Source organism: Cheilinus undulatus, linkage group 24 (assembly GCF_018320785.1).
Source record: "Cheilinus undulatus linkage group 24, ASM1832078v1, whole genome shotgun sequence".
Taxonomy (NCBI): domain Eukaryota; kingdom Metazoa; phylum Chordata; class Actinopteri; order Labriformes; family Labridae; genus Cheilinus; species Cheilinus undulatus.
Genome location: NC_054888.1, coordinates 17,827,597 through 17,843,604, shown reverse-complemented (window position 1 = coordinate 17,843,604; position 16,008 = coordinate 17,827,597). Strand labels below are relative to the sequence as shown.

Sequence of the window (16,008 nt, the reverse complement as noted above, 5' to 3'; positions counted from 1 at the left end):
CTTTTTTTTATCTATTCTAAGAAAAAGACGAAATTCTGTAATTTTTCTTAGAATATAAAAAATGCATAGCATTTTTCTGGTCAAATGTTTCTAATCCTCCTCCATACATACAATCTTAAAAGTAAAAAAAAAGAATCAGATTTTTTAAACACTTTAAAAATGACATTTCCATGCTGTGATCAGCAAGGCCCAGTTGTTGTTGTTATTGTTGTTTTGTTTTGGTTTTTTTGTTTTGTTTTGTTTTTTTGTTAATTTCATTTTGCATTTATCTAACACAACACTCATAAGCAACATCCAACTAACCTGAAAGATTCAGGGCTTTTAAAAAAAGATTCGGGGCTAAAGCCGCATTAGCCACCCCCTCACTCCGCCCATGGAGCCAGTAAGCGACTCTTTAACATGAACCTTAAAAGCCCGATCCTGTTTGATATAACTATTACTTTTTGCTAGAATTGTTTTTTATGTATTGATTGTTTCTGTGTGTATGTGATAGATTAGTAGGGACAATTATGTCCCTTTGTGCATGCAAAACATGCACAAAGGGACACAAACATAATGGTGTAACACTTTATTTCAGGTATGTCATACAGCCCAGCCAGGGAGCTAATTTCATCTAACCCACAATGTATGTTTGGAACAAGTGTATGTAAAAAAAAAACAAATGATTTTTTTATTAATTGAAAAAAAGGCATGATAGGAGTAAAATACCAGTACAAATATCAATGACATGTAATATGAGAGGCCTCACAGAGGAATGATGATGACACCCAGAGCAAAACAGGAGAGTAACTGGCAGAATGGCCTCAGGAACCCATACAAAGCATTAGTATCATCATGGTGGGGTTAATGACCATGATGTTTGTTTAGCTTGTTTGCTTTTTTAGCCATACCCATTACTTGGGTACAATAGTCTGGTACTTTTCCACCTCTGCAATGGGGCCACAGTCCTCTCTGGAGTCTCCTCTGGAACATATATGCTGGTCTATCTGGATGAGAGACAAAAAAATATGGCGTACACATTATTGAAGTTATCAGCAAAATACAAATATGGCAGGATTAAACATTAGTGCACAAGTTAGTGCATATGGCTAAAAAAGCAAACAAGCCAAACAAACATCATGGTCATTAACCTCACCATAATGATACTAGTGCTTTGTATGGGTTCCTGAGGCCATTCTGCCAGTTGCTCTCCTGTTTTGCTCTGGGTGTCATCATCATTCCTCTGTGAGGCCTCTCTCTACCCACCATTTCTGGATAATCTTCAGTCAAAGTAACAGATTGGTGCTGTTAATCATGCTAGTTCATCAGTGCAACAACACTATCAGTAAACATTACTAGGTGGGTTTTATATCAGTATGAGATGAGGTAAGGATATAACACTTTATTAAGCCTGGCACATACACACCAGGGCAGCACAAATTATATGTTTGATTTCTTTCATTTAATTATGTGTTCATCATCATCCCAATATTAACTTGCCAAGACAGACTGAACCAAGATAAATAAGAAAGTTAATTAAAATGTAGTAACAAATTATATCTTGTTATGCCTTAATGACTTTAATTTTAATTAAACAGGGTTACCACACATTTGTTGCTTTCCATATTTCAGACAGGCCTAATACACAAGGGTTAATTTCAAACAGACAGTAATATTATCTATAGGCACGTTAACAAATACAGGAAACACTGAATCCTGCTATTTTGGACTCTGTAAAAGCTCAAATTGGACTAGCTATCACTGCCTCATTAAGGTCATTAACAGAGGTGTCAAAAGTATTCACATTCATCACTCAAGTAGAAGTATAGATACTAGGATTTAAAAAAGACTTCTGTGGAAGCTGAAGTTTCAACTCAAGCTTTTTACTCAAGTAAAAGTGTAAAAGTACTGGTTTCAAAACTACTAAAGTATAAAAGTAAAAGTAATGTAAGGGGGAAAAATGCCATTGAATGGAGTTAATATTAATTTTAATTTAAGTTCAGGAGCAAAGGCCACACCAAAACCACACCCTCAATCACAGACAAGCCTACTTAAACGTAGCCAACCCAGATCACGCCGTCTGTCTGAGAGTCTACAAAGAGACATCAGTAGAATATCTATGAATGATGTGTCATTGTTCCTGGAAGTCTGTAATAGGATTCAGTGATGAATTGCTGTTATTTCAAGTTTTTATTGACATTTTTTCTAACTTGCCTTATTTTCACTTTCAGTGCTGCTTTTTTTTATAACATATTTATAAGTCAGTATGCTGTTCATGCATTAGTTTGAAGGATTTTTACTTGTTTGTAAAATTGAATACTCATTCAAGCTTCTTGTATCCCAAATCCAAACTGCACACTATTTCTATACAGTATTTGCTAAATACTCATCTGAACAGAATGAAGCTGTAAAAATTAAGCAGTAAAATGCACGTAGCCACTTTAATCCAACACTAGAAATGCTAGACATCCAAGTTGAAAAATCAGCAACCTGATTAATTGAAGGATTCATTGATGTTTGCTTTCAGATCTTTCTGGAGCTTTTTCAGCTCCTGCATCATCTATAAAACTACTGAATATGAAATAATATGAATGTTATGAAGATGAATGTCATATATGGATGTGCAACTCAACGCTACATAGAAATGATTACTCTGGTACTCCATACACTTGTTTTTCTGCAGTATTGTGAGACACACAATTCGCCCACATAGAAGTGATTCCAAAATAGTCTGCCATGGATTTGGGACTCAGGAGAGTTGCGACCTAAATGTATAAAACATCTCATTAGTTCATGTAAATCTATGAATCATTTCCAAACATGGACAGAAGACTGAATCCAGAAGCACAGAGAGTGAGTGTGTAGGTTCAGGTAGTCACTGAGATTATAACAGCACAGAAGTGACACTGATGTACTGTGAATCCTCTGCCATACAGTATGTTCACTCTAGTGAATGTTGGAAATAACTGAATCCAGTCATTATGTCTTACAGCTGGATGTTTTTATATACAATTAAAGATGTGACTCTTAACTAAAAGGTTCCCACACATGTGTGAAAACTGTGTGTGTGTGTGTGTTTATAGAGAAAACTTTGAATGAACTGGTCCGACTGAGTAAAACATGGCGAATTTTGATATACGCCCGTACGTGTTAGACCCGGAGTCTGAACCTTTAAGTTTTAAGAGAGAGTGGGAAGAAAAGCAGCGGCAGCGAAGGATAGAGCAGGACGTATCTGTTTGGTAAGTGTTTAATTACTCTGTTGCTAAATGGCTAATGGCTAACAGGCCTTATGGGGGCAGTCTGTTCCTCTTTGCCGGCAGCACAGACGAACCACAAACCAGTCAGGAGATCCTATTGTGATGAGATCATCACTTTGGGCCTTCGAAATCTCATCTCGGTAGAATCTCGGCGAAATTTGAAATAAACCGTTTTCATCAGTTCAGACGCTAATTCCAAGCTTACAGCCACATACGTTTATCTTGCGGTTTGAAAATTTGCATACGTGGAGTATGGACACCCAACATTGTGACTTTATATTTAAGCTATATTTTAGAAATCGGAAAAGTATAATATCCCCACTTTAAAGTGTTTAAAAAAATCTTATTCTTCATTTTTTTTTTTACTTTTAAGATTGTATGTATGGAGGAGGATTAGAAACATTTGACCAGAAAAATGCTATGCATTTTTTATATTCTAAGAAAAATTACAGAATTTCGTCTTTTTCTTAGAATAGATAAAAAAAAGCATGCCCATTTTTTGAATGGCCCTAATACTCTTTCGTATCTATACACTCGCTGCAGTATAAAAATGCTTTTTACATTGTTCTTAAAATACAGTTTTCAGCATGTTGGTGAATAAATTAATATCTCTAACCCCAATTGTTGTTTCTTATGTTCTTTGTTTGAAAATGCAGCGCTTCAATTGTGAAACCTTTTCACCAAATTCCTACCCTACCTATGCAAAGTTCCATGAAATATTACCTTCAGACATTTTTAGGAGGCAGAAGAGAAAATGATTGGACTCCAGCATGATGTAAAACAATTTTAGAACAATAATGACACTTTTAGCTCAGTTAGGTTAAGATAAACATGATGTTATCAATTAAGTATTTTTTAGGTTGAACATTATTTATGTCTAGATGATGCGTAAATTTGTTGGCATTTTGAATTTAAAATTGTATTTAAAACTGTGCAAAAATTGTGCATTACACTGTTTGATAAGCAAGAGTTGTAGGGAAGTGCCCACCCCTCAGCCATCGTTTGTTTGGGCTTAGCCCCGGATTTGAAACATGTCTGACTCCGCCCCTGACTGGCTCATTCATATACGACCCATCCCTGCCAGACTTTACTTTCGGTTTTGTCCGTGACAAGCAGCGGATGAATTTCACGTCTCGTATACTTGTTTAAGACGTTTCTGCTGTCTGTAATTAGTAAAATTATTCAGAAAAGAGTGGTCCACGTGGCGTCTGTGTCGGTGTATCCCGTGGAAAAGATGTGGCGCGCGCTCAAACAGTTGGGATTGTTTTACGTCTTCCTGTTGTTTTTTTCTGTGTCACCCAACGACGGTAAGTGTTGAAATGCTACTAAATCCGTTCTCCGGGTTGATACTACTAAATATTTTGTTTTGAGATTTGAAAATCAATGTTCTGGTTAATATGAGGTGTGTAGAGTCAAATGTAAAACCGTTACTTCAATTTTAGGTGCGTCAACATTCAGAAAATGCGCCATGATGTCTGAGACCTGTCAGTTTTTATTGTTATGAATTCTGCTAACCGTTAAAGCTTTGTAGCTTTGTTTGCGGTGGTCTAAATTTACTTTGGATTAGGAAAAGTTTAATCCAAGTTTCGACGTGTTTTACTTAACCACTTGCTTTTAAACAACATAGACTTATGCTTTGTCTTGAAATCTCCCACCTTAATCATGTTTCTATTTAGATTTATTTTTTAGTGGATGAAGATGAATGATTTTAAAAGTAGCTGCAACTGTCAAAAATGTAGAGCAGTCGATTCAGCCGGCCTGCTTTTTACTCATCAGCTAAAAAATAGTTCATGGCATTAAAATATGATATTGATAAGATAAATTTAAAATGCACCTAAATGGTGTGATTGAGAAATGGCTTCTGCTGTTTTTCCTTTACAGCTGAAATAGTGTACAAAGCTACAGGTGAAGATGTTGTCCTCAGTTTACCCCTGGTGGAGTCTCCTATCCAGAGGGTACAGTGGAAACACAATGGTGATATTGCTGCAGAGATGTATGGAAAGGAAGTTCAGTGCCTTCTCCAGTTTAAAGGTAGATTCACCTGCAAATACACCAAAATATGTTTATTTACACTGGAAAACTTAACAAGCAGTCCATCACCTTGTTCCAAATCAGAGTTCTTGGTATGTAAACAGACACAGATACTAAAGACATTTTTTCAAGATTTGTTCATTATTAATTGCAAAATCTACAAAAATCCCCTGTCAGCATATTCAGTTTTTGTTTGTTTCAAAATGCAGTAAAACTCCAACCCAGGATTTGAAACCCCAGTCTTCCATAAAACATTCTGCATTGGTCCCTTAAAATCTACTTTTTTCCTTCTGGTGAGACAGTGTGGAAGTCTGTAAGTTTCAAATGTGTTGGAGGATTATTACACTATTATGTCTTTGCCAAATGTATGGATACTGAAATCTCTGAATATGATAATTTCTACATCACATCATTACAGAAACCGCCCAGCTTTTCTTCTTGGCTCTCCACTGCACTATCACTCTACAGAAACAGTATACAGAGTACCACGACTGGAATTCATTGATATCCACTTCAGTTCAGTTATTACAGTCATTTTATGGAAACTTGAAGTGAAGGGATTGCTTGAGTGTATTTTTAATGATTTTTAGACTGTAAATTCGGTCAAAGCTCTCAAATATAAAATAATAAAAATGAAAATACCTTTAAAGAGCATTTAACCCCTGATCTGGACTGAACAAATAGATAAACCCAATGATTATGAGGCATTAGGTTTTAATTTTTTTCGAGGTATAGAAATGTTTTAATTCACCAAAAACCATTAATGCAATCCATCTTTAAAGATGTCTGCTTATGAAAGGTCTGTGGTTACAGTAGTTGTTTACTGATGAGTAATGCAGTTGAAATATAGAATAAAATAATAATAATAATAAGATGAAAATAAAAACAGAGACCCTGTTCGTAACCCTGTTTTAAATTTTCTCCTCTGCCTGGCGTCACATGTCACCATGTCTGTTTATGATTGTAGGTCGTTGTGAGGTGAACACTGATTCTGGAGAACTGACCATCAAAGGACTTAACCTGAACGACAGCGGCATCTACACACCAGAGATTAACGGCAAAGTCTTCAACAAGACTCAGCTCTCTGTTATCTGTGAGTGGTGATTTTTTAAATAAAGTTTAACCACCAGATCATTCTTAAAATTCTTTTGACCTCAAGTCCCCTAAAGTACCCCGTATCTTTGCTCTTTCTTCTGTCAGCTCGTGTAGCTAAACCCTCTGTAAAAACATTCTACAACACTGAGATGACCAGCTGTCTCCTGACCTGTGAAGGCAACACTGCAGAGGCTGAACCAATCACTTATACGTGGTTTATAGATGGCAAGCATGGACCTTCAGACAAGGTGTTGACTATAACAAAGGTATGAAAACTAACAACGTTACTCTTTCTTTGCCATATTGTGTCATCCTGAGTGCTAGTGAGCTTTTTTTCTTAATCTGTTTTCATGATTTTCTTTCTCTGAATGTTTAGGATTCAAAGGAGTACAGTTTCAGATGTTTGATGATGAACCCAGTCAGCAATGAAACCAGTGAAAGCATCACAAACCCCTTCACTGAACGTGAGTAGTTTCACTGACAAACATCCTCATTATAAGCACAGATTTTTTATCTTTATACAAACATTGCATATTAACAATACTACAATATCAAACAAAAGCATTAACCAACATCATCCAAACACATTTGACTTTTTGTTTTATCCATTTCTTTTATAGAAGAACGGGACCAGCCGGTATCCATCCCTTTGTTAGTGGTAGTGATTGTTTTGGTAGTCATTGTGGTTGCTGTTTTCATCTACAAATGCATCAGGGGTAAGAAGCCAGAAATCGTTGTGTGGATTAAAATATTCAGTAATAATGAGTTCTTTCAGTAGTTTTGCTGAAACAAATTTATTAGTGATAATATTTGATTTTAAACAAAATTACCTACAGATCAGTTCTGTGGTTTAAGTCTGATGAAGGAGTACCTTATGTTCTTTCCACTGTCACTATCAAATAGAAAACAATGCTAAAGCATGGTCAGTGACTGATAATGATCACATCATTAATGACGAATTGACAACAGGCTTTTCTTTCTCTTATATACAGGAAGACAGCAAAGAGCACAATACGGTAAAATACAAAATGTTCCCTTAAATGTTTGATGAAAAATGTATAGAAAAATACTTCAATATATAGATTATTCACTTTTTAACATGCATTAAATAATTTTTTATTCCAGCAGAAATTGTAGTGTTACTTTGTTGTTTTATCAATAGTTCTGCTCTACAAGATTTATTAATCCCATTATTTGATTTTACACAGAAAATTATCCTTAGTTAAATATAATCAATAATGTAATATAAGTCGTATTAAGATGTTTGAGTTTGTTCTGCTGTCAGGATCCATCTTTGGTCACACTCTGCTTAAGCATGATTAATGTTTAATGATGATCACATTCTGTCTTATACACAGAAAAGCTGCAAGGAGACCTACAAGGTAAGATACTAATGTTCTTTTAAATGTTTGATAAGAAAACTTATTCAAAAATGAACATAGTTCCCAAATGCGGATTATTCATTTTGTTTACATGCAAGCAAGCCTATTTTTTTTTATTTTTTCTAATTTCAGCAAAAATTGTAGTGTCACTTTGTTGTTTCTTCAACAGTTTTGCTTGACCAGATTTATGAAAACAATATTTAATTTTGCACAGCAATGTCATCCTTAAAAACAATCAGTAATGTAATATGAGTCTTCTTAAGATGTTTGAGTTTGTTCTGCTGTCAGGATCCATCTTTGGTGACACTCTGCTTAAGCATGATTAATGTTTAATGATGATCACATTATGAATGACTGATTTACAACATGCTTTTCTTTGTCCTATATACAGAGAAAAGGCAACAAGAACGAGCTCGTAAGATACAAATGTTTTCTTAAATGGTTGATAAGAAAACATATTCAAAAATGAACATAGTTCTCAAATTTGGATTATTCATTTTATTAACATGCCTGTTTTTTAATAATTTTTTAAAATTTCGGCAGAAATTTGTAGTGTCACTTTGTTGTTGCTTCAATAGTTTTTTGCTCTTCCAGATTTATTAATCCTACTATTTGATTTTACACAGAAATTTATCCTTACTTAAATATAATCAATAATGTAATATAAGTCTGATGATAATGTTTGAATTTGTTCTGCTGTCAGAATCCGTCTTTGGTGACACTCAGCTTAAGCATGATTAATGTTTAATGATGATCACATTATGAATGACTGATTTACAACATGTTTTTCTCTGTCTTATATACAGGAATAAAGCAACAAAAACGAGCCGGTAAGATACTAATGTTCTCTTAAAGATTTGAAAACAAAACTTATTAAAAAATGAACCTAGTTCTCAAATGTGGATTATTCATTTTGTTAACATGCCTGTTTTTTATTATTTTTTCTAATTTCAGCAGAAATTGTAGTGTCACTTTGTTGTTTCCTCAATATTTTTGCTCTACCAGATTTGTGAATCCCACTATTTGATTTTACACAGAAAATTATCCTCAATTAAATATAATCAATAATGTAATATAAGTCTGATGATAATGTTTGACTTTGTTCTGCTGTCAGGATCCATCTTTGGTGACACTCTGCTTAAGCATGATTAATGTTTAATGATGATCACATTATGAATGACTGATTTACAACATGCTTTTCTCTGTCGTAGATAGAAAAAGGCGGATAAAAGAACAAGAAGGTACAAAAAAAATTCCCCTAAATGTTTGATAAGATAACATATTGAACAATGAACATAGTTCTCAAATGTGGATTATTCATTTTGTTAACATTTCTGTTTTTTAATTATTTCATCAAATTTCACAGAAATTGTTGCATCACTTTGTTGTTTTTTCAATACTTTTGCTCTACTAGATTTGTCGAAACAAATATTTAATTTTGCACAAAAATGTTTTCCTTCATTAAATACAATGAGTAATGTAATATAAGTCATATGAAGATGTTTGAGTTTGCTCTGCTGTCAGGATCCATCTTTGGTGACACTCTGCTTAAGCATGATTAATGTTTAATGATGATCACATTATGAATGACTGATTTACAACATGCTTTTCTTTGTCTTAGATGCAAAAAAGCGGATAAAAGAACTAGAAGGTAAAATAAAAAATGTTATCTTAAATGCTTGATAAGATAACTTATTCAAAAATGAACATAGTTCTCAAATGTGGATTATTCATTTTGTTAACATGCCTGTCTTTATATTATTTTTTCTAATTTCAGCAGAAATTGTAGAGTCACTTTGTTGTTTCTTCAACAGTTTTGCTCTACCAGATTTATGAAAACAATATTTAATTTTACACAAAAATGTCATCCTTAAATACAATCAGTAATGCGATATGAGTCATACTAACATGTTTGAGTTTGTTCTGCTGTCAGGATCCATCTTTGGTGACACTCTGCTTAAGCATGATTAATGCTTAATGATGATCACATTATGAATGACTGATTTATAACATGCTTTTCTTTGTCTTATATACAGGAATGCTGGAAAAAAAACAAGCCCGTAAGATACAAATGTTCTCTTAAATGTTTGATAAGAAAACTTATTCAAAAATGAACATAGTTCTCAAATTTGGATTATTCATTTAGTTTACATGCAAGCATGCCTGTTTTTTTTTCATTTTTTCAGATTTCAGCATAAATAGTAGTGTCACTTTATTGTTTTTTCAATAGTTTTGCTCTACCAGATTTATGAATCCCACTATTTGTATTTACACAGAAAATTATCCTTAATTAAATACAATCAGTAATGTAATATGACTCATATGAAGATGTTTGAGTTTGTTCTGCTGTCAGGATCCATCTTTGGTGACACTCTGCTTAAGCATGATTAATGTTTAATGATGATCACATTATGAATGACTGATTTAAAATGTGCTTTTCTCTGTCTTATATACAGGAATATGGCAACAAAAACGAGCCCGTAAGATACAAAATGTTCTTTTAAATGTTTGATAAGAAAACTTATTCAAAAATGAACAAAGTTCTCAAATGTGGATTATTCATTTTGTTAACATCCCTGTTTTTTTGTTTGTTTTTTTTCCAATTTCAGCAGAAATTGTACCATTCCTTTGTTGTTTGTTCAATAGTTTTTGCACTTCCAGATTTATGAAAACACATATTTGTATTTACACAGAAAACTATCCTTAATTAAATACAATCAGTAATGTAATGTAACTCCTATGAAGATGTTTGAGTTTGTTCTGCTGTCAGGATCCATCTTTGGTGACTCTCTGCTTAAGCATGATTAATGTTTAAAGATGATCACATTATGAATGACTGATTTACAACATGCTTTTCTTTGTCTTAGATGCAGAAAAGCTGATAAAAGAACTAGAAGGTAAAAAAATAATTTCCCATAAATGTTTAATAAGATAACATTGAAATAATGAACGTAGTTATTAAATGTGGATTATTCATTTTGTTAACATGCCTGTTTTTTGTTTTTTTTTTTCTAATTCCAGCAGAAATTCTAGTGTCACTTTGTTGTTTCTTATAGTTTTGTAGTAGTTTTGCTTGACCAGATTTATGAAAACAAATATTTAATTTTACATAAAAATGTCATCCTTAATTAGACACAATCAGTAATGTAATATGAGTCATATTAAGATGTTTGAGTTTGTTCTGCTGTCAGGATACATCTTTGGTGACACTCTGCTCAAGCATGATTAATGTTTAATGATGATCACATTATTAATGACTGATTTACAACATGCTTTTCTCTGTCTTAGACACTGATAAAATGGATGAGGGTAAGAAACTAAATGTGCTCTTTAGCATGTGAAAAGACAACATATTAAGAAATAAAACATTTCTCAACTGTGGTTTATGTAAATTTCAGAATTTAGATAGTAATTTTTTAACATGCTTTTAGCACAACCAATGTAGTATCTATAAACAGACAATAATTCATTTTGCTCAGTTGATTTCTTTTCATTTCAGCAGAAATAATACACCACTTTCCACATTATTATGCAAATGACATTGTTCTCTTGTTCTCCTAAATATTAATGCAAATGACAGTCAGAATAATTTTCAAGTCATCAGCCGTTAGAGCATAATTCAAATGTTTTTGAACAAACTTCATAATGATAAGTTATTTTAAAAAAATAAAAACCTCAAAATGCTCTCTTCCACATCATTAAGCACGGCAGAGTTTTAAAACATTTTTTGGTTGCAAAGATCTAAAAATTGTCATTTGTTGAATTTGATGCATTAGGAGGTCATATTTACTGAAACCAGCAGCTATTTCAATCAAAAAATCTTAACAGGCAAAGTTACATGTTAAATAGGAGCCCTTCTTTGATATCACCGTCACTATTCTTGCATCCATTGAACCTGTGAGTTTTTGGCGACTTTCTGCTTGAATTTCTTTGCAGGATGTCAGAATATCCTCCCAGAGATGCTGTTCTGCTGTGAACTGCCTCCCACCATTGTCATGCATGAAGAAAAATTCGAGGCATGGCTCTTCTTTTTGTACCATGGAAGAAAGTGGTCAGTCAGAAACTCTATATGCTTTGCCGAGGTCTTTTTCACCCCTTCAGGGACCCAAAGGGGGCCTACCAGCTCTCTTGTTATGAATCCGGCCAAAAACATGACTCTGCCACCTCCTTGCTGACATCACAGCCTTGTTGGGACATGGTGGCCATCCACCAACCATCCACTACTCCTCCATCTGGACCGTCCAGGGTTGCACGGCACTCATCAGTAAACAAGACTGTTTGAAAATAAGTCCTCATGTATTTCTGGGCCCACTGCAACCATTTCTGCTAGTGAGCACTGGATCGGACGGCGGAATAGTAGGTTTATGCACGACTGCAAGCCTCTGGAGGATCCTACACTTTGAGGTTGGTGGGACTCCATAGGCACCAGCAGCTTCAAATACCTGTTTGCTGCTTTGGAATGGCATTTTAGCATCTGCTCTCTTAATCTGAATTTGTCTGTCAGAAACCTTCCTCATTATGCCTTTATCTGCAGGAACCCCTCTGTGCTGTACATCAGCCACAATTGTCTTTACAGTACGATGATCACGATTCATTTTTCATGATGTATCTAATGTTTTCATTCCTTGTCCAAGGCATTACACTGTTTGACACCTTTCGGCAGCAGAGAGATCCTTTTTCTTTCCTAAATGCTTGCAACCTGTGGCCTGTTTAATAATGTGAAAAAGTGCATTTTGAGGTTTTTATTTAAAAAAAAATAATGGTTATCATTATGAAGTTTGTTCAATAACATTTGAATTATACTCTAACGGCTGATGACTTGAAAAATACTCTGTCATTGGCATCAATATTTAGGAAAACGAGAAAAATGTCATTTGCTTAATACTGTGGAAAGCGGTGTAGAGCTGCTTTGTTGTTTTTAATAGTTTTTTAATCTACCAGATTTATAAGTCCAAATATTTAACATAAAACATTACAAAAATCTTAATTAAATACAATCAGTGATTTTATAGAAGTCATATGAAGATGTTTGAGTTTGCATGGTCAGTGACTGATAATGATCACATCATTAATGACATGCTTTTCTTTGTCTTAGATACAGAAAGGAGGCAAAGAGCACTATACAGTAAGATACAAGATGTTCTCTTAAATGTTTGATAACGACATATATTGAAGCATAATTCAAGGGCTGGCCCAAGCTTACTTGGGGCCCTGAGCAAAGTGTCAGGTTCACATGGAGAAACTCAATACGGGAGGACCCAAATGCAGGTAAAACAAAGAACTGATTCAATTAACAAACAAAATAACTTACTACAAAATCAAAGTCCATGAAACAAACAAAATCCAAGGAGGCACAAGGGAAGCACGAGGAGTACAGGCACAGTGATGACAACAATGAACTGACACAGACACAGGGAGACACAGAGACTAAATACACTGGGAGTGATTGCACTGTGGGGGACAGGTGTGGATAATGAGACACAGGTGAAACTGGTGAGGATCATCAAAGTGGAGGGAAACTCAGGCAGGAAGCAAAACTGGAATCACACACAAGGGAAGGCAACTACAAAGTAAAACAGTAAACATGGAACCTAACAGAAGAAGCACATGAGGACTAAATGACAAAACTAAACACTAGAAGCTGAACAAAGGAAACACAGGAGGATACAAAGAACCAAACACAAGGAGGGAAACTAAAACAGGGAGGAAAACTGAACATGAAACAGGGAGTAATTCTAAACAAGGAATAACTAAACAAGAAGCACAGGGAATAAACTACACAAGAAACACAGGGAGTAAAACTCAACATGAGACAGGAATTAACTAAACATGAAACACAGGGAATGTAAAACTAACATGAAGCAGGGAATTACTAAACATGAAACATGAGGCGTAAAACTAGACATGAAACAGGGAATAAACTAGACATGAAATACAAGGAATAACCACCAACCGCTGATCACTGTTACTGATGCAGTCAATACTAGATAATCTGCACATGTACAACTAATCTAAACCCCAGTGGAGAAAAAATGAGGTAACTAAACTTGAGATTTTGTTCATTTTATTTTAAACCATATTATACATTTTAAGAGAAATTCAACATACAACGTTGCGCACATAACTTTAGTTAAAGCTGAAATGATTTGTCTCATTTGAATCTTTAAATGAGTTAAACTAGACTAATGTATTTGACCAGTGAACTGTCTCTTTAGTCCACTGATGATCATCCCTATACATAATGGTAGTGACTATTAGATCCACACTCTGGGCCCCATGCAGTAAACTGAGCTGTGAGCTGGACTGTTGTGAATATGGAGAGGATTGTGGTTGTCTCTGGGAGATGAGGAAGTCCTCCACTCTGTCTCTACTTGGATGTTCTGGGTTTTACCTTTATGCACACAGATGAAGAAAGTTTCCTGTCTCCCCTATTTTGTCTGGATTGTCTGTAAGGAGATGGCTGTGTTGGAGCCCCTTAAGGTCATGAAATCTGTAGGAGTGGACACGTGTGAAGGAGATGGACTTCTTTCTCTTTCTCTTATCTGTCAGTCTTTCTTTTGGAGACCCACCTCAGCATGCATCCAAACTCAAAAAATAAAATCAATCTTTTTAATGTGTTAATGATAATAACTTACATTTATGTACAAAACACACAGAAATCAGGGCTGGAAAGTTACTAATTACATTTACTCAAGTTATTGTAATTGATTGGCTTTTTGTTTACTTGTACTTTTTTGAGTGCTTTTCATAATCAGTACTTTTACTTAAGTACATTTTGAGGGAAGTATTGTACTTCGCTACATTTAAAAAAAAATTTGAGTCCTGAGTAAAAAAAAAACACTAAAAGCCAAAATGAGGAGATTCTAGCTTTCTGCTAACAAGAAAATGACCAGAAGTTTGACTTTCATAAAACATGGCGGTTAGCAGAGAGAGAATGATTCCACATTTCACCCTAAAACAGCTGTTGAATTTGACTTTAGGTTAAGTCTCACCTTATAACAACAAACTGGTTTTAGATTCATATTCTCTTATAGTTATTTCACATTAAGAGAAGATCATTCTCGTCTTTTAACCACCTCAGGTATCAAAACTAGCTACTCAGTATTTTGAGTAAATTTTAAATGACTTACTTTCAACTTTTGCTTGAGTAGATTTACAGATTACTTTTACTTCTACTTAAGAATATTTTATCCAAAGTAACTACTCCACTTCTGTCAGAAATAAACCTGCTGATGTCCTACACCCTCCCTTTTAAACACAGCTTCCTCTTTCTGAAACATCACATTTTAGAAGGAGTTAGAGCCATTAAACAGAATACAGAAGGCAAGTAGTTCTTTTATTTTACATGCTTTTAACCTCAACCATAAACCCTAATAAAGTAACAGCTAGTTTTATATAATAAACATTTACTTTACAGCTCTTTAACTCTTTGAGTGCCAGCCCTTTTATAAAATGCAAAGTGGCTTGTGCCAGCGTTTTTGACCATTTTGAGTCATCTTTTAAGACCCACAGAATATTTTGTACTCTGACTCTGAAAACACAGAATAGCTCAAATCAAAGAAGAAACTCTATTTTATCAAGCAAAAAACATTTGTTTGCACTTTGTTCCATTCTTGATTTATTTGAGGTTTCACCAAAAAGACCTCTTTTTTTCTAGAAAGCTAAGAAAAATACATTTTGTGAAAGAGTCTGTCAAGCAAAACAGAGATTTGAATGTTACAACTTTGCCTTCAATGACATAAAAGACATCTGAAAATTGTATTACAATTGTTATTTTATTGTAAAATAAATACAAATACAGCACAATACAATTGGACGGCCACCACGGGAACCCCGATACGCCCACATTCTCTCCTGCTTGCGTGTCCCCTGGCACTGCCTGTAAATTATAGAAGTAATATATAATATGTTATATATATTATATATAGTCTATAATATAGTTTTTTTTGTTCTTACCTCTTTTCCTGCCAACAGACGGTGTTGTAGAACTGCATGGGGCTTGCTCTTCTCTCAAGTCTGCGTCTGAAATCACAGGAGCATGAGTTATGGTTTCATTGGATAACTTTGGCTGAATAATCAGTGGGTTCCTAACATTAACTGACCTCCATCGCTCTGGGACGGAGAACAAGATCCGCTCACTCGGCAGCCATTCTTCAGAGTCTAGGTCGGAAGAGTCCGTCTCTGAAGAGTCATCGCTGTGTGCATCGAGCTGGCGAGCAGACGCCTTTTCTCTCCGACGCACGGGGGAGACCTCGCGGCATTCT

General features: G+C 34.7%; 2 protein-coding genes and 1 long non-coding RNA gene across 3 annotated transcripts in view; 2 read left to right on the top strand and 1 right to left on the bottom strand.

Moving 5' to 3' along the window:
- Window positions 1-16,008, bottom strand: part of LOC121506194 — a 177,463-nt gene that overhangs the window by 88,478 nt on the left and 72,977 nt on the right. The gene's annotated exons all lie outside the window — the stretch shown is intronic.
- Window positions 4,298-8,990, top strand: LOC121506204. The gene is made up of 10 exons (XM_041781891.1): window positions 4,298-4,543; window positions 5,118-5,267; window positions 6,235-6,360; window positions 6,468-6,628; window positions 6,739-6,826; window positions 6,983-7,078; window positions 7,355-7,378; window positions 7,721-7,744; window positions 8,136-8,574; window positions 8,956-8,990. Exons 1-9 carry the CDS (start codon window positions 4,471-4,473, stop codon window positions 8,180-8,182), a joined length of 789 nt encoding a protein of 262 aa, XP_041637825.1. The 5' UTR covers window positions 4,298-4,470; the 3' UTR covers window positions 8,183-8,574; window positions 8,956-8,990.
- Window positions 9,795-10,826, top strand: LOC121506206. The gene is made up of 3 exons (XR_005991625.1): window positions 9,795-9,804; window positions 10,201-10,224; window positions 10,612-10,826. It is a non-coding gene; the product is annotated as an uncharacterized LOC121506206 (long non-coding RNA).

Excerpts from the sequence above, each read along its gene's own strand:
- LOC121506204 (XM_041781891.1), top strand. The coding sequence starts at position 4,471 with ATGTGGCGCGCGCTCAAACAGTTGGGATTGTTTTACGTCTTCCTGTTG. Across the intron at positions 5,268-6,234 it reads GTGCCTTCTCCAGTTTAAAG|GTCGTTGTGAGGTGAACACT; the intron begins GTAGATTCACCT and ends TTATGATTGTAG. Across the intron at positions 7,379-7,720 it reads ACAGCAAAGAGCACAATACG|AAAAGCTGCAAGGAGACCTA; the intron begins GTAAAATACAAA and ends TCTTATACACAG.